The following is a 24565-nucleotide window of genomic DNA, read 5'->3' on the forward strand; positions in this document are numbered from 1 at the left end:
TTAGAAAAGTATCCTCTCATTTTGGGTAAATTAGTAAACGCATCCTCATAAATACCAACTTACGCATGAGAAGGCTCAGGGTACATCTAGCCTCTCGTCTCTTCACATGGCCTGCATCAGTCAGCTATTGCTGCAATGATGCTGCAGAACAAATGCCCCCAGCTCGGCGGCTCCAACCCCAGGCATTTCTGGCTCGTGTGTTGCCTGGGGCAGCTCTTCTTGTGTCCGGAGGTGGCCGAGCTCACCTGTCTCACTCTGGGGCCCAGTCAAGGGGCTCAGGGGCGCCTGGGGGTCACAAGCTGGGTCCCCAGAAAGCAGGCCCTGAGGTGGGGTCCGGTGAGCACAGTGTTTTTCATGGAGTGCCCTTAGGGTCAACAGCCAAGACAGGGAGAGGAGCAAGCGGCCCCCAAGTTGTCCTGAGTGGGGCCAAGGGGGCTGGACACTTACCCCACCCCAACTATCAGGCACTGGATGTGGGGGCCTCGAAGGGGTGTGACCACTGGGGAAGGAGGGTGGTCACTTGGGGGGGGGGTGTTGCGGGGGCTGGGGGCTGTGGCTGGGTGTCTGCAGACTCGCTGCCCCAGGGAGAGTGGGGGCCCAGCTATGGGGGGTCTGAGTCTGGCCTCTGGTCCCCTCCCTTTGGCCTCGTTTGCCTCTGAGGTTGTGTCTAGCCCAGTGTTTTGGGGAGACAATGGTGCAAAGACTTAGATTTTTAGACCTTTAGGTGAAGACAGTTCTGTGGGCCGTTTCCCTGGGCAGAGGCGGCCGGGCTGCTGAGGGGGTGGGTCCCTGGGCCCACCCCCTAGGGCCGCCACACGAGAGCCAGCGAGGACGCGCTCAACAGCAGAAACCAGAGGTGGGAGGGCAATGAATGCTCTTTATTTACACCACAAGAGTAACAAGCTGCGTGATGAGGTACAGAGCACTGGCCTCCTGGCGAAGCGGAGCCGGCCATCGGGGGGACACCGGGTCGGTGAAGATCCACCCACACAAAACAAAACAGGAACGAGAAAACTCAGAATGAAGTCTCCGACTCCACAGAGCGAAAGAAAGAACCACTGGGAGGTCCAGACAGAGAGAACTGACTCGACTGCAGAAGGAGCAGGTCTCTGCCACCAGCGGGCCGCCCCCACGGGCGCGGGGGGCCGCGAAACCCGCCAGCCGCGCTCTCACGACAGCCTGTGAGGAGCTCTTGGGTGAACAAGGTCAACCCCCCCTTATATATATATTATGTATGTTCGTCATTCTCATAAATTGGAAAACAGCGCCTCCACTATGGGGCGCACATACCAAAAAAAAAGAAAAACTCCAAAAAACAAAAAACAGAACAAAACCAAAAAAGCCCCCCAAAACAAACAGAAATTGTCTGCTTTCTTTTTCCTTTAATAGGAGACTTTTAATCATGTCAGAGACAAAGTGAGCTGAGCTGGAAAAGCTCTGCTTCTTGACAAGGAAGAAATGGTTTCCTTTCAATGCAAAGTCTGATTTTCAACCCCAGCACAGCACAGTGCACGACTGCTGAGTTTAAAGTGAAAACCAAGCAGCTCCTCACCCAGGAATAACGAAAGGTCGGCACCGCTGGGCGGACGGGGCTGGCGGGGCCTCCTGGCTCCCCAGCGGAACCCGACGGCCACTGGCCACCGGGGCTGGCGGGGGCGGCACTCGCCTCGCCCCGAGCCAGGGGAGAAGGGAAGGAACCAAACAAACTCCTCTGAATCACCCCGAGAAAGACAGGCAGTTCACCCCGCGTTCTGCGTAGTTTCCCTAAAACACTGTTTTCACATAAACACAATAAACTCTATTATTGGTATGTCACAAGTGCTAGATAAACTTTTTTTTCTTAATATGACAAATGTTTAAATAGTCCTTTTTTATTTTTCTTACAATAAAAAGTACAATTTTCTTAAGAAGTTCCATAAGACGCAAACGTCCCCCCCCAAGCCCCCAACTCTCCTTTAAGGTTTTCTTTTGTTTTACAGAAAAACTCCCATCTTTTTTATCTGCAAATGTCACGAGAGGGGAACAAAAAGGCATTTTTTCTCCTTCCCCAAGCTGCCGAGTTTGGCGTGCAAAATCTGTGTACGACAGAAAGACATGCCGGTCAATCAGCCCATGCAACCTCCAGGTGTAGGAAACTTAAAAAAATATATTCATATGTATTTATATATATCTATTTATATATGTATCAATGCCCATAAAACATGTGGGCCCAAAAGTCTACAAAAGAAGAATGGAATGAGCACGTGGCTGTGACCAGGAAAGAAGGAATGTTCTGATCGAAAATCAAACACAAGAAAACTCCACTACAGTGCTGCAGAAATCAGACCTGCTTCTGTGTCAGGCCCGCACAAAACGGTCCTTCCTCTGGAAACAAACTTTTCAAAGAAGGAAAGAAAAACCAAGACGCTTTGACAAAGTGGCCCTTCAGAAGCGGTGGGGCTGCCAGTCCCCGGCGGCTCGGGTGCGGCCCCGGGACGGCCGCCTGCTGGTGGGGCGCGGGCACCGCGTGGCCCGGCTAGAAAGCCGGAAGGGCAGGTTGGCACCGCGAGTCCCGGCGGCATCACGGGGCTTCCCGCAAAGGGAGATAAAGTGCTCGCTTGCGGAGCCCTGGCCAGCTCCCCCGAGGCCCCTGCAAAGGAACAGAAAGGCTAGAGGTCCAGGGACCGAAGAGGGGAGGTGCGGGGCGCCCTCCTGCCGGCACTCTCCGGGGCGGGCCCTCCGCCCCCTGCCCTGGGCGGTGGCCACGGAGAAGGGCTGAGTGTGTCTTCAAAGAAAAGAAAAGGCTGCACGGTAATGCTCCCAGCAAGCGTGTGAAGCCGGGGTGAATCGGGAGACGAGCCCGCCCCCCACCAGGCCCCTGCAGGGGTGTCTCTGCCGAATGAGATTAGGAGTAAATCCCCCAGTGATAACCAGGCCACCGGAGGTCCATGCTATCCCATCATCTGTAAAAAAATGCCAGATGACGTTTCCTCCTCGGGGGCCAGGGCTGGCAGTAAGTGGGCAGGAGGCAGGGGTCCCTGCGGGGCCAAGAAGGCCAGAAGAGCCGGCAGGCTGGGCCCCGCCCCCCTGGGGCCGAGCTGGGGTGGACCCAGCTGCCCCCGCTCTCCAGCTCCTCCAATGTGGGCTCAGAGTGGAGGGCCAGGAGGGAAGAGACCGTCAAGTGCACGTCCCCGGGCCTTTCCATCTGTCTCGACCACTGTCCGAGGTCTGACCAGCAGCAGCCCCGTGACCAAGCCAATCCGAGAATCTGGATTCACTGGGTCACAAGCCTGCTGGGTCAGAGTCTCTTTCAGAAGCCACCTGTCAATGTTACCAAACTCAGGGACTCGGCTCGGGGTCCCCTCCTGTGGGCAAGTGGTGTCTGACTTCCTCCCTCAAGGCTGAACCCGATGCGTGCTTTGGAATGAAACTGGTGGCTTCGAGTGCTGGAAAGTAAGTTACCAGTAAAAACTGACTTTCAGTTACTGTCAAAGAGAAAAAGCAAAGACCGGCCGTCCCCGTCGGGAGTCTGCTGTCCCTGCGGGCTGGCCAGGCAGCAAGAGCCCCAGGCTCCCTGCAGCCACGGGCTCCCAAGTCCAGGCTGGCTGCTCCCAGCCGGGGTCCTGCCATGCGGCTGCAGCCAGAGAACCCAGAGTGGGTGCCAGACCCCTCGGCCCCACGTGTTGCTGACATGCCTACGAGGTCTTTGGAAAAGCGAAGTGAAAATTCTGTCTTGACCACGTGGTCAGAGAAACTGAAACACGAGTTTTGTGGACACTGACGGCCCCTGGTGTCTGGCAGGCCCCCCCGCTAAGCATCACGACAGCAAGAAAGGCCCCTCACTCTGCGTCCCTCCGTGGGACAGGACCAGGGAGCAGACCTCAGACCCGGCGACACCTTCCGGTGCTTGCTCTCTGAAAATAAACTCTGTGCTCACTGTACAAAAATAAACAGAATGAAAATAATAATAATAAAAAAACCTTCAAAAGTTAAAAAAATGTACAAGCAAGAACTTAGAAAGGAAAACGGTTTAGACATCATTACCGTTCAGAAAACCGCTCAGTGGTGGGAAGAAATGTAAAATTCACAAAACAATGCTCATTCAGGATCTTTTTGTGAAAAATTCATACAAAATCAACAGCAAATTTATATTCTTTGCTATAAAAACTCATTAGGTACATATGTGCATGGAGGCTTGGAGCGGGAACGGGTTGGGTCAGAAATAATTAAAATGAAAGTACAATCCTGCAGGGCAGTGCCCCGTGGCGAATGTGTGATTGAAAGCTCTCCAATCCGGAGTTCAGAAATACACGAGCTTCAAACCAGATCCCTTTCCATAAGCACCTTGGTATCTAAGTCACAAATCGTTCATTCGCCAGGGACCTTTGCAACCTGCATTTATTATATATATATATACTTTTTCTATAAATGCATTATAAATATTTTATCAAGATTTCATAAGAATCAAGTTTCTTAGCTTGGAATACATTGGAATATATATTATACATATATATATTTATTTATACCTAAAATTTAAGCAATACTTCATGCTACTTGCTTTTAATAAAAAGCATTCCGATCGTAACACTGGAAGTGTGCCTAGAACATGCTTCACAACCAAATGGAGACGCTCAATTGCTACGTGATGTACGAGAAAGAACACTTTGGATTCATTTAAAATTTGCTGGACTTTGAAGCCCCCAACAGCATTTGCCGCTTTTTGGGAACTACCTCCACTTTTCTTCAACAGCAATAAAGCAAAACAGGGTGGCGGGACCCCAGCCCTCGGAGCTGCTGGCTGGGGCCCGGGGGCGCCTGGAGCGCCAGGCCGGCACCCGCCGGCCTCCGGCTCGCCCGGCCACAGGGAGCTGTCCCACCAATTCCTCCTGTTTGTTTTTTCTTAAGGCATTGTTCCTCAGACTTCAGAAAACCCAGCCACAAAAATCCATCAGAGCAATAAAAAAAAAAGGCACAAACGCGCATCCTCGCCGGCGTTGGGAAGGCAGAGCCGGCGCCCGCGGGCCCCCCGCTGCTGCCCGCGTCCAGTCCGTCTCCCGGGCCGCCGGCCGCCCGCCGCCTTCACAGGGGCCGGGGGGCCGCGGGGACTCTCTCTTTAGAAACAAGGAAAGAAAAGCTACAGGATGAGTCGAGTGGTTCACACGGAGACTGTGGAGTTGTAGGGAGTCGGCAAACCGAAAGCACCAGTTTTGATCAAGTCTGTCCGTGTCACGGGGGCGCCGGTTCTCGTCCTCCTGCCCCCGCGTCGCGGAGCCGGCGGCCGGCCTCCTCCCCGGCGGCGGCGTCCCGGGCGAGCGCCGCGCGCGCCCCGCGTCCGTCCGGCTCCGCTCAGGCGCCGCCGTCGGCCCCGCGGGCCCGGCGGGCAGAGCCCCCCCCCACCCCCCGCGGCTCGCCCGGCTCGGAGAAGGCCGCGCGGCAGGACGCGGGAGCCGCGAGCTTCTCTTGGCGGAGCTTCAAGACGGAGACAAACAAACAAGATCCGCAGCTTCGGGAGGGGCTACAGCGGCGGCTCCTCTTCCATCGGCTCCTCGTCGGGTCTGCGGGGCGGGCGGGGGCGGGACAAGGGGAGCGGGGCGGGCGGGGCTCAGTGGCAGAGCCCAGGTTCCACCTGCCTCCCCCTCGCCCCCATCGCCCAGCTTCCCGCCCCGAGGTAGGAGGTCGGGGCCCAGGTGCCCATCGGCTGTTTCCAAGGGTCCTGCACACTGGAAGGAGGTCCTGGACCAGGATGGGGATGCCACCCGCCCGCCGGCCCGCCCTCCCCGGGGAGCCCAGCAGGGCCTGCGTGGAGAAGCCCCGCGCTCTGGTCCAGGCGCAAAGACTCGGGTCGTCCCCCTGAACGCGTCTCCACCCACGGCCAAGGCGGCGCAAGCTCACCTCTTCTCCGCCGCCTTCACGCCCACGGACAGCGAGGCCATGGCCGTGACAGTCTCCGCTTCCTCCGTCTCGCACTTCTGGGCCTCGACCAGAGAGTACCCCGCGGTGGAGGAAGGGCGCTGCAGGGAGCGCCAGTACTGGCCTGGGGGGCCGGGGGCTCGGTCAGCGGACCCTGTGCACCCTGCTGGCCAGAAGCCCCTCTGCGCCCGTGGTTCTCAGGCAGGACTCATCACTGGTGACTTTGAAAGCACCACGTGTTTGGGAGACAGAAGCCAGGGGGTCCCTGGGTGCAGACTCACAAAGACAGGGACTCCTGGGTAAAAAACTTCCTCTTCCTGGGAGAACCGAGTGCTCCCCAGGCAGCACGAGGGGTGGGGGGGGGGTACTTCCTGACTCCTGGAGCAGGCAAGAAGGGAAGGCTCCCCCTGGAGCCCCTGAGATGATGGGGGGTCTCCATGTGGGGCCTGAGCACCAGAGCCAGGCTCTCAAGTGTCTCCTCTGCACACAGGGGCTTCTCACTGGGGAGGCTGTGGGGAATGGCTCTGGGGCCGGGAGCCCATCGTGGGAGCAGGGAATCCCTGGGTTCTGCCCACTGACACAGACAGGCTTCAGGACTGTGTCACCCAGAGACCTAGGACAGATGCCGGGTGGGGAGGGCGTGGCCAGTTCACCTGAGGGGCGGTGTGGCACAGGTCCCCTGGGTGCCAGCCCCCTGGGCCCCTAGCACCTGCCGCTCAAGGCAAGAGGTGCTCTGCACCCTGTGCTGGGTCTCTGCAGGGCCAAGGGTTCTCTGATCAGAGGAAGAAGCCAGACCCTAGGACACAGGTTCACATCCAAGCCCCACCCCTGGCAGCTGGGGACCTGAAGCAAGTGACGTCACAGACTCCCCGAGCCTCAGTTCTTCTGCTCTGCACAGCGGTGTGACGACACTATTCTGGTAGTTTGTGGGGAAATTAATGGGGGTAAAATGAGAGTCTGCAGCTCATGGAATTCTAGTGGACAGCAGGGGGCCCTGTCATGTAGGCCCAGGGAAGCAGCTGGCCATGAGAGCGGGCTGGGGCGGGGGACATGGTCCCTTCCCTTGCTGGCTTCCCTGTGAGCCCTGGGCCAGGCCACTCACTGTGGATTTCGATGACTTTCTCCATAGACCGGACAGCGTTCGCATTGGGTCTCTGCTGTAGAACTTTCTCTGGGAGAGGATCAAGCTGGGAAAGAAGGAATATTTAGTGGGTTATAGGATGTGAGATGCTCCCCGTGTGCGTTCAAATGGGGTGGTCAGAGCATCTCTTTCTTAACTGTACCTGCTAACAGAGTAAGTATCTTTAAAAAGCCAAATATGGTTTTGGTATTTATTATATGAAATTTTACCAAAGTAGGCTTATTTTCTTCAAGATATTTCTCTTAGGAGATGCTCAGGCATATCTGTGGGTTCCCATACGAGCAAGATGATAGATGGTGTCTGGGAGTGGCCTGGGCGCACACGTGCGAGCCTGGTACCCACTGCTGATACCACAGCATCACATCAGGGGAAACAGCACTTTCATATCCCTAATAAATAAGGGTCTTATGAATCATAAGAGTGCTTGAATATCCCCTGTCCATGGCTTTCTTCCAGTCATGGGGGAAAAGGTGAACGGGAGGGAGAGAGCAGAACCTCTAGGAGCGGGAACCTTTGCCCCGAGTTCCTCCTAAGTATCGCAGCAGCCTGTGAAAGAGGGAATACAGCCCGGCCCCAGCCCCCTGGAGGGCCGCAGGGCAGACCAGAGCGTCTGCAGAGAATCCGCCAAACATGGTGGGTGGAAATAGAGCGCAGAAATGCAGTAACAATCTGGTCATTGCCTATAACGAAAAGACTGAAAAGGTCTCTACATACGTACATGTAACTGAATCACTATGCTGTGCACCGGACATTAACACAACATTGTAAACCAACTATTCTTCAATGAAAAAAATACAGCAACAGTGCAAATAATCAGACAAGCCTACGAAACTGGAGGAGCCCTGCTGGGCTCGGGACCAGAGCAGGAAGTGCCGAGGGAGGTCAGGTGTCGGGGGACAGGCCCAGGCCGAGCTGGCCTGGCCGCAGTGCCCACCACCCCACTCGCGGACGAGCGGGCAGAGTAGGTGCACAGACAGCGGGCCCCGTGGGGCAGCTGGTGGGAAAGTCCTGAGCAGAGGTTAAAGAACAGAGCTCCGAGGTGCTGTCAGATTCCAGACACCACGTGTGGAGAGCGGCAGTTTGCAGTGGCTGGGGTCCGCGATGCCACCGGCTGGCTGAGGAACTGCTGCGCTCTCGTGAGGCACGTGTCCCCAAGCCAGGCTGCCCGTTAGCGCTGCCCGTCCGGGTCTAGGGGGCATGTGTTCCAATCAAGAGCAGCGGGAAGCACATGAGTAAGGCGGCAAGACCTTGGCTCAGGGGTAACAAATCAGGGTTCTAATGCCACTCTCTGATGACAGGAGTCAGGCTCCTTGGGCAGACGGCTTGCTCGGGGCTGGGGTGGGGAAGACGTGGGGTGAGCCTGGAGCATCCCGCAGCGCAGTCAGGAAGGACGCGCCAAAGACAAGCCAGCGGGCACGTCAGAGGGACACACGAGGCCAAGTGGAAGTCAAATACGTGACACACACTGAATGAATTCTCAGGGTATAGAACGAACATCCCCAAGCCTACACTGATGTGGTAAGTGACTGAGTAAACAAGCAAACGGGGAGAAGAGATTCAAGAAAGAGGGCGAAACAAAGACTTAAAAACAAACGAGCCGGGAAGCGGACACGCTGGCCCTTCTCTGGGGGGGCCCTTCTCCGGGGGGGGCCTTTCTCCGAGGGGGGGTCCTTCTCTGAGGGGGCCCTTCTCCAAGGGGTTCCTTCTCCGATGGGGGGCCCTTCTCCGGGGGGGCCTTTCTCCGGGGGGGCCTTTCTCCAAGGGGGGTCCTTCTCTGAGGGGGCCCTTCTCCAAGGGGTTCCTTCTCCCATGGGGGGCCCTTCTCCGGGGGGCCTTTCTCCAAGGGGGGGTCCTTCTCTGAGGGGGCCCTTCTCCAAGGGGTTCCTTCTCCGATGGGGGGCCCTTCTCCGGGGGGGGGCCCTTCTCCGGGGGGGCCCTTCTCCGGGGGGGGGCCCTTCTCCGAGGGGGGCTCTTCCGGGGGGGTTCTACACAAGGTGCTCCAGGCAGAGGGACGAGGAGCCCTGACGGCTGTCTGAGCAACGAATGGCGAGCCAAGAAAACGGCATAAACGCAGGGAAGGCCAAATGAACAGGGAAAACAGGGGCTGCAGGAAGCAATAACCACGATGTCTAACTAGTGAAATAAAAGAAAGACACCAGTCAGGGAAGACTCGGAGCCGGGAGTGGGGAGAATGGGCCGGGGCTGCCCGCTTAGCAGATGAACACACAGGACATCGGCTACGTCTGACTTCGACGGGCAAGGCATTTCAGTGCAAGAGTGTCCGGTGTTTAACTGGCGACCCCCTCGGGCCAGAGCCGTCTGGGCCGTGGCTGTGGGGGCGAGGTCAGCAACCACGTCACGGGCGCGAGCAGACGCATTAACGGCTCATTCCTGAAAAGCAGCCGCCGCCGTGTATCTCGGGCGCAGAGGAAACATGGGGCCCCTCAGCCATGCCGAGAGAAGGCAAGAATAGAGGAAAAGGAAGGCACTACAGGAAAGGGGGCAGACCCTGTGCAGAATAAGGTGGGAGGAATGAATCTGAAGGACAGCGGACAACTGCAGGGGCTGGGGCTCGGGGCACAGTGTGCACTCAGCGTGCACCAGGTCCTCAGTTCAATCCCCAGTCCCTCCAGTAAATAAACCTAATCACCGTCCCCCCATCCAGACAGCTGCAAAATAGCAACTAAACCAGCCGTGATGACCAGTCTGCACGTGAAGCCTGGCGATTGGCCTGGGCACAAAAAATAATGGACTCTACTTACGCTATTTGCAAAAGGAACATGTACAACCTCGGAGGGAGGCTGAAAGGAACACATGGGCAACCTGACAGGAAGGAGGCTGAGGACACCTTGCACATCTGTCACGTGGAGAACGTCACTGCACAGTGATACAAATTTCAGTTCATCAAAAGGATACAATGACTTAACATTTGTACATAGTTAGTAAAAGTGCTTCAAAACGTATGCAGGGACAACGGACAGGACTAAGAGGAGAGATGGATAAGTGTGCACCCTAGTGAGACATGCTGTCAAAGTGTCCACAGCAGTTACCAAGCCGGGCTTCGCGGACAAAAAGGGAACTCGGTAAAACAGACAGGGGAGACACGCCATCCCAAACGTGGGGCGTCTATGCAGACTGGCCACCTACTAGCCTGTGAAGCCAGCACCCACAAAGAATAAATGCCAACCCCAGTGCGGCTTGTTAGAAACTGGAAACAGAAAGAGACCACGAGCCCCATGGCCGCACATTAAGTAACACACCAATCGTGGATCCAGGAAGAAACCAGCAGAAATCAGGAAACACTCAGAAGTAAAAAGTAATGAACATGCCACACATCTCGGTGTGTGAGACGCCACCAAACACGGCACTGGGGAACGTTCACAACCTTCAGTGCACGTACTGAAACTAAGACTGAAAAGCAAGTGCTCCGTTTAAGAAATGAGCAAAAGAGCAGAGCAGCTCCAGAGAAGGAAAAAAGAAAGCGCACAGAAAGGGGCGGAAACACACAAGATCCTAAGGCTGAAAGCTGATTCTTTGCAAAGGCTAATTAAATGGACAAGTTCTGGCAGGACTGACCAAGAGAACTAAAGCAGAGGCACAAACAAACGCACTAGGAACGAAAAGAGAACCAGGACCGTGGGCGCAGCAGAGATGGGAGACAAGAAGACAGCACTATGAACGTTTGTCAACAATTCTGAAAACCTGGCTGCAGCGGAAAAAATTCCTGGTAAAATACAACTTTCCAAAATTAATTCAAGAAGGAATAGAAGATGACTAAATCATTCCTTTGGTTTCTTTCGCCCAAAGGGAACCCATGCCCAGAAGACCCCTCCTGGTTAAGGAACAGATTATTTTGATCTGACACTCACTCTACCAGGACAGAAAAAGAGAGGACTCCCACTGTCCACTGGTCCATCTGCCCATCCACCCATCCATCTACCTATCCATCCACCCGTCCGTCTGTCTGTCCATCCTTCCATCCGTCCATCCATCCACCCGTCTATCTATGTAACCACCAACGCAGGCCAACCCGGTGCATCTGGGGCCAGGGAAGAGATGCAAGAATGGACCCCTGGGGACCACGCCGCTGCCCCAGCTGCCAGGCATCTGCAGTGAAGAAGGGTGTCCCCGAGAGCACCCTGGTCGGTGGGCCGTGTGCCCAGAGTGACAGGGAGCAGAGCCCAGGCCCTGTGGCACATCTACCCTTGGGAGAGAGCTGTGTCAGAACCACATCGGAAATGAGGCTTATCCTATGCTCAGGCTTTGAGAAGCCGCCTCGGCGGACGTGGGCAGCAAAACAGAAAGACCTGGGCCCCTCGGGCCTGACACGCTGTCCGGGGCTGCAGTGTCGTAGTGGGTGCGGAAATGGCTTTTCCACTCTGTCTCAAGTGACAAGAAGGGGTTATAGCGCCAAAAAGAAAAGGGTCCTTAAATAACCTGGCAGAACCCTTCTCAGAATACACAAAACTCTTACTTTGTTGGGATGTCTGAGCCGGCCAGGAAAACGCGAAGCGATGGACACGCCGGCCCCTGTCCGCAGGTGCGTGCGTCCTGCGCCACCACCAGAGCCCCTCCGGGCAGCCGCGCAGCCGTGGTCCCAGCCCCGTTCCAAGTTCAGACGGCCTGGCCACGCCAGCAGGTGCCCTTCCTTTCCTCCGAAGGAGACAGAAGACGTCCCGCGGGGGCTCTGGCGCTCGGTCTGACCCACTCCCACTGCCCGGCAGGCAGGCTGTTCTCACCTGCTCTCCCCGCATCTCCACGATCCTCCCCCGGGAGGCACCTGCCAACCTTCTCCCATTTAAGAGTCAGAGCAGATGGGACCCCGCGTGCCACCCCAACCTGCCGGCCAGCTTCTTCCCTTATAAGGAGACTGGCAGTTCTCTCTGCTTCATCAGTGCTGCTTCCGAAGGTCAGTTTTCAGTCCTCACCCTCCCCAGGGGGGCATCTGACACCACTGCCCACCCGCGGAGGCTCCGTGCTAGTCTCCTTGCCGGCTCCTCTTGAGGGGAGCCCTGGGGCCACCCACATGGTCACCCTTGTGGCTGCAGTCCCCTCCCCAATCCCCACTGCCCCAATTCTTCCATGGCCGCTCCTGGAAACACACGCACTGGTGGGGCCAGCAGTGATGCTCCCCACCCCGAGACCTGCCCCTCACGGTTATTTCAGGGTGACTCGCTCCCTCCGCGGGGGAATCACGGGCAGCCCCGGCGCATGAACCGCGAACCGCATCTGGCCACGCAGCAGACTCCGTACTTGTCTTGGGACCAGTCTGCAACCTGTTTTCACAGCTCTTCGAGTGAAAAGGCAAAGGCTTTTAGAACATGACGGCTTGGTTTTCAACGGTTTTTAAAAAGCAAAAATGAACCCTAAGAGGCTAAAAAAACACGATTCTTTTCGAGAAAATGTTAAAGGACTGAGACTCAGCAGAGAGTGGAGGGGTCCCCCAGGGCGTGCTCCCGCCCCACTGCCTCAGCGCCTCGTGTACAAACCAGGGAGCACTCGTCCCCACAGCAGGGCCGTGGTGAGGTTCCCCGATTGAGACAGCTCAGGACGTCTCTGGGAGGGGCTCCAGGGCAGCTCCTCAAGGGGCCAGGGGCCCACCCCACGTCCCTTCCTGTGCTGGAGGATGGCGAAAGGGACAGTGGGACTCACAGCCCTGGGACACAGCCCGGACACGAGACCCCCACCCCCACCCAGTGCAGGCTCTGGCCTGGAGACTGGATGGCGGGCAGCCTGCTCCGTGGTCAAGCTCTGGGGAAGCTGTCGGGCAGGACGGAGGACCTCAGACGTGTCCGTCCCACCCACGGTAACTGGGGGGGGGGGGCAGGACCCCGGGCCGCTCCCCCACCCCGAGGCCATCCCCCTGTGTCCTTGCACTGACCTCAGGCCAGCCCGCCACACCCTCCTTGCCCTCCCCGCCCACGTTCTGATTTCCCTGCTCTTCTGTCTCCCTGGTGATTCTGTAGCTGCTGAAGTTCTCTTGGAAGAGGACAAGCATTAAAAAAAGATCAACCACAAAAGCCAAGCAGTATGAACACAGGAGTTTCCTGATGCCCGAGCCCCATAGTGAGAGCTCAGTGGTCAGTGCTGGATGTAACGGAACCAGCTGGACAAGCGGGGACACGGGGCGGAACTCACGAGGCCCCGGGAGCTGCTCTGCTGCTGGGCTGGGCGGTCGGCGCCTCACCACTGTCCCGCAGCCGCTGTGACCACGGTGGCCACCCCTGTGCAGGCCCGGTTCCTTCAACCGTGAAGGATGGGGCTTGGGCCCACCTTCTGAGCGTCGCTGAGCGTGGGTCCAGGAGATGGGCCGGACAGGGAGGCGACTCCCTGCCCCCACCAGGAGCACACACTCCTGGCCTCACACGTCCCGCGGGCGGCCACTGCGGCCTGGGTGAGTGAGTGTGAGCGCGAGTGTGTGTGAGCGTGGCTGGGCGTGTGAGGGGGAGAGCCGGCCGGCTGGAGGCAGACCACAGGCTCTGCCTCGCTCACACGCAACTGCTGCTCCCAGTTGCTCAGGGCTGGCCCCCTCCACGTCTTCTCGAAGGGGCCACGTCCCTGGGCGCGAGCCTCTTCCCGAGGCCTGCACCTCCTCGCCTCCACTGCCTGCTCCCCGAACCTTGGACTCAGGCTGAGTGAAAGCGTGGCCTTTAACCCTGAAACGCCCTGCAGCCGGGTAGGGAACTGGCCCCAAGAGACCTTCCCGTGGGGTGACACATGGCGCCAGAAGACCCTTCCCACTGCCCCTCCCGGGGACCCAGCCCTCAGGGCTCCCTGCGAGCCTGCAGCGCACTGCGCACCACATCTCAGTGACATGTACACGTCACTGTCCACTGTCACCAACGGTGGCGGCTGACTTGAGGCTGGAGCTGCTCAATACAATGGCTCTCGGGAGCAAGGCCGACCCCCACACACAGCACTGGCGCCCGCGGGCGCAGCCCCACAGGTGCCCCCCGCCCCCCGCGGGCCGCCGTCCACAGCTGGCCGCCCGCCTGTGCCAGACCACCCCAATGTCCGGCAGGAGCCTCATCAAAGGCCCCGGGGGCAGAGGAGGAGGCTCCGTCCAACTTTCTGGCACTAAAAAGATTTTTAAGAGACCTCGATAAAACAAGTGCTTCCTGCTTTTTGAAGTGTTTCAGTAGAAGGACGTTTTCTCCTCAGAGGAGCACGCAGCCCGGAAGCAGGCCCGGCCCCCGCTGAAGGCTGAGGTCTCGATTGTGAGTTAAAAGCAAACGGCTCTAAGACTCAAAAGGCTCTAGGACGGTTTGAATATATAAATCAGCTGCCTTTTACTAGCAAAAAGGGAAGGAGATTGTTCCACGTGAGGGAAGGAGAGGTGAAATGCCCTGGACACTTCGAAAGCAAACTGGTACTTCTCGGAGGGCACTGACAAGTGCGGCTGTCACCGGCTGACCAGGAACACAAGAAGCCACCAGGACCTTTGATCCACTTGTGATTTCAGTTAAAATGAATGCTGTCCAAGACGAGCAAAGGTTGTCAGGAGAAAACGGGGCCATCCCGGTGCCCAGCCCCCGGGCCCAGCGCCCACACTCCTGCCAGGGAGCACGAGCCAGGGGAGCATCCGGGGGAACGGCCGCACCGCCAGTGCCTCACCCTGGCCGCTGGCCCTGCTCCCGCCCTCGGTGCTGGGGGTCTAGGCCCCCGGCCCTGAAAGGCCCTGAGCTGGGCCCTGGGGTGCTGCTGCTCCGGGAAGCACGTGCAGGATCCACCCAAGGGAGCAGCCCAGTGGGGCGTGTGGGCCCAGGGGGAGAGACCCCGGCGCCCCTCCCCGTCAGGCCCTGGCACATGGAAGCCACGCTTGGAGGTTCTGGGGGATCCAACCCCAAACCAGGTCATCGTGTGCTGGACCCTCAGCTCGCATGCCTGGCGCCGCGCTGGTGCAGACCCCACACCTGCCTCCAGCTGCCACCTTGTCAGCTCTGCCCCCGAGCCTGGGGAACGTGGGCCACACGCCTCATCCTGTCCCCAGTGAGCCTTCTGTTAGTTCGCCCAAGTCAAAGAGCAGCCTGCTGACACACATCACCGGAGACCTTTCTACGGACCGCCTCCCACCCCCCTTGTTAGAGCAGTCAGATGGAACCACGCACCCTGTCTGGGGGTCTGCGAGGGCAGCCTTGGAGTCAGGCCAGGACTGGCTCTTGGCGGCGACTCCTGGCAAAGCCTGGGGTGAGACGCTGTTGGCTCCAAGCCCCACGGCATGTGAGGCGGGCCTTACAGGTGCCCCCCCAGGCAGCAGGCAGCCTGGCGCCAGACCTGGCGGACTCCTGACTCAGCCTTTCATGGGGCTGCTGGGCCTCCTGGCCCTGGTGTCTCCTGACAGAGGAGTCAGAGGAGTTGGGGTGCCCAGCGCCTCCTGGATCCGCAGCCCTCAGCCGCCTCACCCTCCATCCCCTCCTTCCTGACTGGACATTGGCGCGGCCTCTTTTGTGGTCTCTCCTGAGCTGTGTGTGCTCCAGCCTTGTGCCAGCACGGTCACTCAGAGTGCCTCAGCTCTCGGTGGTGACCAGCAGAGGGGTGAGCACAGAGAGCACGGGACCCTCCCTGGACACCGGAGAACCCTGGGCCCGCTGGAGAGAGTCCGCACCCTTCTCGACCCCAGTGGAGATCCGCTTCGTCTGATGGGGTGGGGGGTGGGGGGCGGCGGGTCCAGAGGATGGCATGAGAGCAGAGCGCCTGGCCCTCCAAGCATCCCCGCGTGGGCCCTGTGCCTTTCGCCAGGTCCTGTGTCTGGAGAGCTTGGGCCCGGCACCTCTTGCCGCAGGCTGGGCCACGACCCCAGGCCTGTGGCCTGTGCTGCCTGAGCACCAGAAGCCCTTCTCCTGGACCCACGCAGCGACACCACAGCGCGTGACAGGAGACGGCTATGCCGCAGGTGGATGGGAGCCAGCCACACTCCTTCGATGGAGTCGGAAGGTTGGTATGTGGCCCCGTGTCTGGAGGCTGCGGCTGCATTTAAAGTTGCAGGAAGAGCACGTTTTGGAAATTCAAGATGGAACCTACAAACCGGCTTTCAGTCCCGACCTCTAGGTTCTCCGTGGGCTGGAAGTCCCCCCGTCTTCCCTGCACTGGGGTGGCTCTCTCCACTGAGAGCACCAGCAGCCCCGGCCCGAGGGCAAGTTGGACGCGGAAGCTCCCAGTGGCTCTCCCTCCTCTGAACCCTCCGAAGTTCCCTCCCCGGCCCAGACGCTGAGCTCCAGCCCTGGGCACCACCCGAGGTCAGCGAAGCAGGAGAGCTACCGTGAACCGAGGCCCCAGCCCCCGAGCTGGCATCATGACACCACCCCGAAAACCCACACGTACAGGTGGCCACCTTTAAAGCACAGGAGGCTGAACCGCCTTCTCAAGAGGAAAGGGTTCGGGCTGCCCTCCTCCCACCTCCTTTGGGTCACGACCAAGCATCTGAGAGCCCCGCTAAGGAGCGGGTGGGTGGGAACGCGGAGCGCCGCGCCGACAGCTAGGCAGAGCAGCACGCGGCCCGCCGCCTCCTACCTCGTTCCCCAGCAGCGCGGACACGCACGCTTCCGAGGCGTCGCAAATGGCTGTGAGGTCGTGGCCCCCCTCCAGGGCCAGCACAACCCGGCCGCCAGCCAGGCCCATCAGCTGCTTCGTCAGGTACCCGAAACCTGCAGGGGAGACAGGAGACCCGAGTCAAGGGCAAGGCTGGGCCATGGCGCCGACGCCTGGCAGCGGATCAAAGTGTCCGCAGTGCCTCACATCACAGCCCATCAGAGACCCCTGGGCTGGCACACGGAGACACATAATCGAAGCCAGGTTTGACTGTAAAAAATCCACCAAGAATTTCGGTTTGGGATTCTTTTTGATCTGTCTGGGAGCAGGAATTACGACTTTGGAGCTCTGATTGTACAACACCGCAGATCATCTTGCTTGGGGGCGGGGAGGGACCCCGGGGGCCCTCAGCTCTCTCTTGCTGGGACCAGAGGCCAGAAGGTGGGAGGGCCTCCGAGGGCAGCTGGGCCCCCACCTTGCAGCTGCTGGGCAGGGCCACGTCCATCCCAGGGCCTGGGGGTTCCGGTCAGCTGATGTGCCGGGCACACTCCCTCACACACGCCAGCACTGCGGCTGCCCCTCGGGCCTCTCGCCCGCCCCTGTCTGGAGCGTCTGGTTTTCATCAGCAGCCACAGTCCCCCCAGGGCACCCACACCATCCCCCCACCAGCAGGGAGCGCCTGGGGGGCATGATAATTACACCCTCGGCCAGAACAGTCTGGCGTTTATCAGGGAGCCGGGAAAGCCAGGCCACGCCACGCCAATTAGGCCCGTCACAGGCCGGCTGTCGGCAGACCAGGCCCAGTGCAGGCTCGGCTCCCTGGCAGCTGTGGGCACCGGCGAGGCCGTCACTTCCTCCAGCTTTGGGGCCCTTTCTGTCTGATGGGACAGTGGCATTGGCTCTAAGGTGGCCGTGAGGACCACCTGAAGCAGCTCAGAACGGGGCGGCGACAGGGAGGTGCAGCGCACATGCCTGCTCTCTGCCCTGTGGCTTCCTCAGCCCTGTGGCCCGGCAGAGGGGCACCGAGGCTGGCCTCTGTCTCTGTCTTTCTTCTCCAGGGAGCCCACGTTCTCCCCACGTGAAGACAGGGGAGAGGCTCTCCTTGGCTGTCTGCACTGACGCCAATGTAGGGGGATCCCGGGGCCTCGCACGAGTCACCAGGGCCACGTGCTGGGAGGGTCCCAAGCACCTGGACCGCTGCAACACCCAGGATGCTGGGCAGCGTGGCGGGTGGGAGCTGGGGGCGTCTGGGGCTTTCAGATCTTCATGCTTCGCTGTGACAGAGCAGAAGCAAAGGGCCCTCCTCTCACCTCCAGCTCTGAAGCAAACCTGCTGTTGGCTATTTCCCTCTGTACGGGTTTTAGGGTTTGCTAAAACCCCAGTGTGGGATGGCAGCTCTGGGAGTCCTGGGGACCCGGCCCCCACGCGTGCAGGCTGCACACCCTCACACCGGCACGACCTCCTGGTCTATGCTGTCCCGCGGCTCGCCCCTAGTCCTCAGGAGACGCCAGCTCCATGTCTTTGCTAGGATGTAAAGCACAGCCTGCTTCCACCGCCGCTGGAGGGGAAGCTGGACACCCGATCACAAACACAGCGGAGCCCCCACTGTGCTCCTGGGCCACCTGTGAGCCTGACTTACACTTGGCAGAGAGGTTGTAGCCGCCGAGGGGTGTGGGGTGGCCCTCCACGGCATCGAAGCCCGACGACACCAGCACCACGTCCGGGGCAAACTCGTTGGCGATGGGCATGACCACAGTTCTGCAAAGGGAAGGAGAAGGCAGCACCGTGTCAACCAAGGATGCAGCCAAGGAGGGGACCGGACCGTCGCCCACCTGCTCCGTCTCCCCTGAGAGTCAGGGGCTGTGGCTCTGCACGGGAGCTGCACTTGGAAGGAAGACCACACAGGTGCGATCGAGGCTCACATTACGGGACCTTAAAAGCCCAAACCCACACGCAAGCGCAGGACACAGACTGGGTGTGAGCCACAGAACAGCTGGGGTTCCAGGAGGCTGTCCTGGCCTATTTTGGAGGCGGTCTGCAACCTCCAGGGCACCAGCCACGCTACCTCATGTGGGCAGCGGGGGGGGGGGGGGCGCCAGCTGCCAGGCTGCGTGGGGTCCTCCCGCCCCTCCATCTCCCTCCTGCAAGGGGAGACTGGGTGCATCCTCTGCTCACGTTCAGGGGCCGGCCCTGATTCAAGGTGGCGCGGTCACTGCCCCAGCACCAGGGACGCAGAGCTGTGTGCGGGTGAGAAGGGGAGAGCCACGCTGTCAGCAAGGACTGACCGAGCAACCCACACCCTCACGTGCCAGGGGGGTGCATCAGGTTAATTAAAAAGAAACTGGATGCTTACGATCTTTAAAGAGAAAATCTGATAATTGAATTTAAGAGAAATGACTGGTCAGAAACATAAGCACCTGCTGAGAACTTCAGCAGTTGAGCTATGCTTGGGAAACAAGGGAGGGTCTACCTGAAGAACAGGAAGAAACCCTTAGCCCGACCCGCCCAGCAGCCAGCAGCCCGCCTGGCCAGCACATCCTGTAAACACGCTGCGCGTGGGACGGGAAACATGCCACAACAGCAAGTCGAGCACTTGCCCCTGTCATCTCAGCTTGCTTTATTTGATTTGGAAAAGCACCCTGGCTTCCAGTCTCCTTCCTGCCCGAGGCAGGCAGGTCACAGCGCCGGGGCCTGGGCTCCAGGGCAGGCGGAGCAAGGGGCGCGTGTGGCCCGTGCAGTCAGCCTCCACAGGCCCACCTCTCCATCCCTGGTGGGGGGAGGCCAGGGTTCACACTGTGGTTGGAAAGCCCTGTGCCTGCATCTCAGAGCTGCAGGACCCACGGGCTGTTCCATGGCCCCAGGCCCGAGAACCGCATCCGAGGTCACCTCCCTCCGCACACGCAAATCTCTGGAGAATGCCACGGCCACGGAGGGCGGAGCTGGCCCTGAACAGCCCCCCGTCTCCTGTTCACCTTTCCCTAAATGGGATCGCCACTTCAGTCAGTGAAGTCTACCCTGTAAGGCAACAACTTTGGCCAAAGGAACAGAATGCACAAGGTTAAATGTTATTCTATTCAGGAATCGTTCTGTTTTTCTTTTTTTTTTAGTTGAAGTAAAGTCGGTTTACAATGATATGCTAATTTTTGGTGTACAGCATAGTGATTCTGTTATATATGCGTGTGTGTATGTGTATATATATATTCCTTTTCATATTTTTTCACTATAGGTCATTAACAATTGTAGCTCCCTGTGCTGTATGGTAGGACCTTGTTGTTTATCTATTTTATACATAGTAGTGTGTATCTGTTAATCCCAAACTCCCAATTTATCCACTCTACCCCCTTCTTCCCCTGGCAACCATAAGTTTGTTTTCTATGTCTGTGAGTCTGTCTCTGTTTGGGAAATAAGTTCATTTATGTCCTTTTTCTTTTCTTTTAAGATTCCACATGTAAGTGATATCATATGGTATTTTTCTTTCTCTTTCTGGCCTACTTTGCTTAGAATAACGATCTCCAGTTCCAACCACGTTGCTGCAAGTGGCATTATTTTATTCTTTTTTTATGGCTGAGTAGTATTCCATTGCATGTATATATCACAGCTTCTTTATCCAGTCATCTGTCGATGGACATTTAGGTTGTTTCCATGTCTTGGCTACTGTAAATCTGCTATGAACATGGGGGTGCTTCTATCTTTTTGAGTTAGAGTTCTCTCTGGATATATGCCCAAGAGTGGGACTGCTGGGTCACAGGGTGAATCTATTTCCCAGGGACCGTTCTGGATGGCAGTCCTGTTGCAAATCCCTCTGGTTTCAGGTGGTGGAAGTGCTGAAAACACCAGAGAGTCACATGCAGGGGGAGATCCGGCTGCCCTTACCTGCAGGGTCCTCGGGGCAGCCGGCGCGCCCGGCCCAGCTCCAGGGAGCACGTGCCGCCCGGCGCTGAAAGACCCGTCCGCCCTGCGGGGAGAGGCCGGTGCCGGGAAGTCTGCCGTCAAAACACACCAACCTCACAGCTGGCACTTCACCAGCCGAGAGTCCCCCCTCTGGAACTCGGGAGTCACAGGAGACCAGGCTGGCCCTTCAAAACCTTCCCGCTTCTCCTTTCCCTTCTTCTGGGGCTGTGCCCCGTTCACACTTCCCCCCAGAACGGCCTCTCCACAGGCTGATGAAAGCAGCTCCAAGGACCCAGGTCAGCGCCTCATGGACCAGCCGTCGGGGGCCCAGGAGCATGGCCTGTGACTCGACCACGGGTTGGAAGGTGCTTCCTGCCAAGGGCCAGACAGCAATGAAATATTTCCGCCTTCTGGTCACGTGGTCCTGCTGCTACCACTCGACACTGCCCTTGTCACAGGAAAGCAGCCTCCAAGGCAGGCGAGCACGCTGGTGGGGCTGCGTCCCAACAAAACTTTACTTAAGACCACACAGGGGACCTGGCCGTGGGCCATTTTGCCAACCCCGCTCCAGACTCATGCTGTTACAACGCTGGTCAAGTCCTTCGACCTACGACACCAGCCCCAGATTCTCACATATCTTTGTGCCACTGGGATGGATGCTGCCACAGAGGTCACGGAATAGGTGAGCGCAACGCGGAGAGTGCCGCCTTTCACAGAAAGCCTCTGCTTCAGACGCGCGCCGGCGTCTGTGTGGACGGCCGCGCCACGGGGGTGGCGGGGGCCATTCTCGGTCTAGGCTTGCGGGGGGAGAGGGCCCCTCGGAAGCCAGGGACAACTGCCAGCATCTGTCCCCATGGCCAGCAGACGTGGCCGTCTCCCCACAGGCACAGGCCACCGCCCCTCCGTGGAGACACCCAGGGCCCAACGGGGCCCTCCACACATGCCTCCAACGTTCCAGGGAGACGGGCTTTCAATTATTTTAATGAAGTTCTCATCACATAAAACTTTGTCTTCGGGCGGGATACTAGTCTCGACCATGGTCATGATATGGGTTTTAAAGCCAGGATGTTTTTTCAATGAAAACCACAGACGTTTTCTCAGACACCGGCTCGTTCTGAAGCAAGTGCGTGTGGGGGCTTCAGCCCTGCGCTTTGAAGTACTGCTGAGCTGTTTCATTTCTAATCCCTCACGAAACTAAACAAACAGCCCTGCTAAAATCATCATTAGAGGGAGTTAATACCAAGAGGGTCCCTGGCGTGTGTGCTTGGTGTGTGGCATCGTCCCAGAGCCAATCACAACAGAACGAAAAGCATGGCTGATCCCTCGCGTTGGGGTGTGTGTGTGGGTGTGTCATGTTGAGGTGTGTGGGTGTGGTGTGTGTGGTGGGGGCACATGTGTGTGTCGTGTCAGGGTGTGTGGTGTATGTAGTGGGGGTACTGTGTTGGGGGGGTGTTGAGGTGGGTGTGGGTGTGTCTGTGTGTGTGGGCGGTGAATGGGGAGGGGCCATGTGCACACCGGCCAGGCGTGAGCAGGACCATCAACGTATGTGAACACACACTCGTTTTACCTTCCTGGTCTGAACCCTCCAGGCTGTCATCTCAAACACTTGCCAAAGCAAACAAGACCTGAAACAGTGCTGAGAGCCAGGCTGTGCCGAGTGGGTCTCCAGCCCCAAGTTCCCTGTGCCTGGAGCCCTGAGAGAGGTCACCCTCCTCGACGGAAGATGAGGGCTGGACGTGGCGCTCCTGACAGCCTGGCCACCTGTCTGTGGGACCCGCACCATCACCTCACCCGGGACCCTCGTGTGGGAGGGCAGGTGTCAGAACATCACTACTTAATGGATGCTGCAAGGAAAATGGGAAACAGGACTTAGGTTTTACCTCTAGAATCAAACTGTAATGAACAACTTAGTCTTTGAAAGTAAGATCTGAATATTGGCTGGAGCCTCCTCTCAACCCACTGCTGTAAGGTGAGTGTCTACGGTGTCCCCCGTGACCTTCTGCAGGGCGCCCCGCGGGCAGAGAGGGGCAGGCTGGAAGCTTCCCAAGGTGGCAGAGCATCACTGTCCGCTCAGATGGAGGGGAACCGGCAGGCCTCCGGGGGAAGAGCGGCCAGGTGTGCCCCGGCGTGGGAAAGGGTGAGGGGACGGTTCTAGGCACCAGCAGCCTGGGTGCAGCCCTGAGGTGCAGGCCCGGTGAGCTCAGGTGGCACAGGTGGCCGGGGCTCCCCTGCTGTCCCACGAGACCCTGGGGACACGGCCCAGACCTCTGGGCCTCCACAGGACTGGCTTCTGTGCTTTGTTCCTGACACCGCTCCTGCCCTCCCTCAGTCCTGGGAGCTCGCTGGCCAGCCACACCTGCGGCCAGGCTTCCACGAGGGAAAGCTGGGCTGGGCGTCCGGGGAGGTGCAGACGAGCGGACGGGTGTAGACGGGTGTAACTTGCTGAGCCGGGACTCCCACCCACAGTCCACTGGCCACTCTGTGAAAGAAGCAGTGCCCTTGGTGCGACCAGGTACTCAGAGCTCACAGGATCGTGTCTTTATAAGCTGCCACGTAACATCGGGTTACGGGGTGCACAGACGCACCATCTCCAAATCCCACAATGGAATCTAAAGACAACAACTGAGTCAACAGTGGGTTCCAACCTCTAAAAAGAAATGAGCCCAACCAGGTTCCTCCCCCGACAGGGCCCCACACAAACCCACCAAGCTCACGGTCAACACCAGCCCGGGGCACACGGCCCGGCACAGCCAGCGGACAAGGCGCCGTCTTCCGGGGGCTGCGCCCACCGGTGCCGGAGGGTGTGGGGGACTTGGGCACAGCGCCAGAGCCTCCACAGGAGCCGGGTCAGGCCTGACACGCTGCCCTGGCTCCCTCCTGCCCCCACTGCCCCAGAGCACCGTCCACACAAACGGCCCGCGAACCCCCCTTCCACGTGGCACCGGGACGCTCACAGGCCGGGCGCCGCCCCCCGCGCACTCGTCCCTCGCGGCGGTGTTCAGCGGGTCTAGCAGTTCGACACCTGCGCCGGTCCCTGCGAGCCGGCGGTGCTGGCCGACGGGCCCCGCTGCTGCCACACCTGAATCAGCAGACCCAGCTCCACGGTGGCGTCGCCCAGGGTACCTGACCCCACAACTTCAACCACTGTGGCATGTTGATAAGCGAGAAATCCCCTCTGTCGTGTGCCACGCAAGTTCTTGCTCTGAGGGCCAGGAAGGGATTCCAGAATCATCGCACACCCGCGCGGTGGGCGTGGCCTCTGAGCATCCATGCTTCCGGACTCCCTGCATCCTTGCAAGAGAGCTGCCAAAACCCACGCCTCCACCAGAATCGCCCGGCCAGAGGCTGGGGCGCCTGCTCGTCCAGCGTGTGAACTCGGCTGAGAGTTAGAATCAAACAAAGATGCAGATGGTAGAGACTCAACTGTCCCAACCTGGCTGCCACGATGGTGATGCTACAGCCAGACTCAAGTCCTTCCTCCCTGAAAGGAGCCAGGCCAGCCCCACTTCTGCCCCCGCTGCCCGGCTGCTCTGCACCCACAGCCCCTTCCCCGCTTCAGAGCTGCTGCCCCGAGTGCTTCCAGCCAACTTCACCGGGCAAGCTGGGGACGGCCCTCCCTCTCCCCGGCAGCCTCTGGGGGGGCAGGCTGTGGGCACGTGGCTACTCCCGATGCCAATCCACTCCTCCCTCCCTGTGCTCCTGTCGCTGTCACGCTGGCCCTGCTGGCTCCTCGCCCCGCGGTCATCACCCCAGGAGGCCTCGTGCCCATGCACTGCTCCCCCGGGCCCATCACACCCCCGCCCTCCACGGCCGTTGGGCCTTCACACACGGACTGAGCAGCTTTCCCGCCTCAGTGCCCCTTGTCCTCCCAGCACGTGGCACCCCTTCCCTTTATGCACCTGGGGAGTAAATGCCAGAGGACCCACCACCAGCCTGAGGGGCGGGTCTCTGCAGGGCTGGGCCCAGCAGCTCTGTCTTGACCTCGATGAGGGGGTGACCCAGCCTCCCAGGACTCCGCTGCCTGCCCCCTTCCTCTGGTCTGAGAAGCCTCAGCACCCCGTGGGCCCCAGGTCCTCTCCTGCCCACCCCTCCCCCTCCCCCCAGTCTTCAGAAGAG

At 59.0% G+C, this 24565-nt stretch overlaps 1 protein-coding gene across 9 annotated transcripts in view; it reads right to left on the reverse strand.

Annotated features, from left to right (window-relative positions):
* Positions 1–857: 857 nt before the first annotated feature.
* Positions 858–24565, reverse strand: part of HDAC4 (histone deacetylase 4) — a 270948-nt gene continuing 247240 nt past the window's right edge. For all 9 annotated transcript variants that reach the window (XM_074364630.1, XM_074364632.1, XM_074364631.1 and 6 more), the window contains 5 exons: positions 18198–18316; positions 16541–16674; positions 6992–7076; positions 5872–6013; positions 858–5534 (listed from right to left, as the gene is read on the reverse strand). In XM_074364630.1, the coding sequence (XP_074220731.1) occupies positions 5495–5534; positions 5872–6013; positions 6992–7076; positions 16541–16674; positions 18198–18316 (520 nt within the window). In that variant the 3' untranslated portion in view covers positions 858–5494. The remainder of the gene's footprint in view (positions 5535–5871; positions 6014–6991; positions 7077–16540; positions 16675–18197; positions 18317–24565) is intronic.

Source organism: Camelus bactrianus, chromosome 5 (assembly GCF_048773025.1).
Source record: "Camelus bactrianus isolate YW-2024 breed Bactrian camel chromosome 5, ASM4877302v1, whole genome shotgun sequence".
Classification (NCBI taxonomy): Eukaryota; Metazoa; Chordata; class Mammalia; order Artiodactyla; family Camelidae; genus Camelus; species Camelus bactrianus.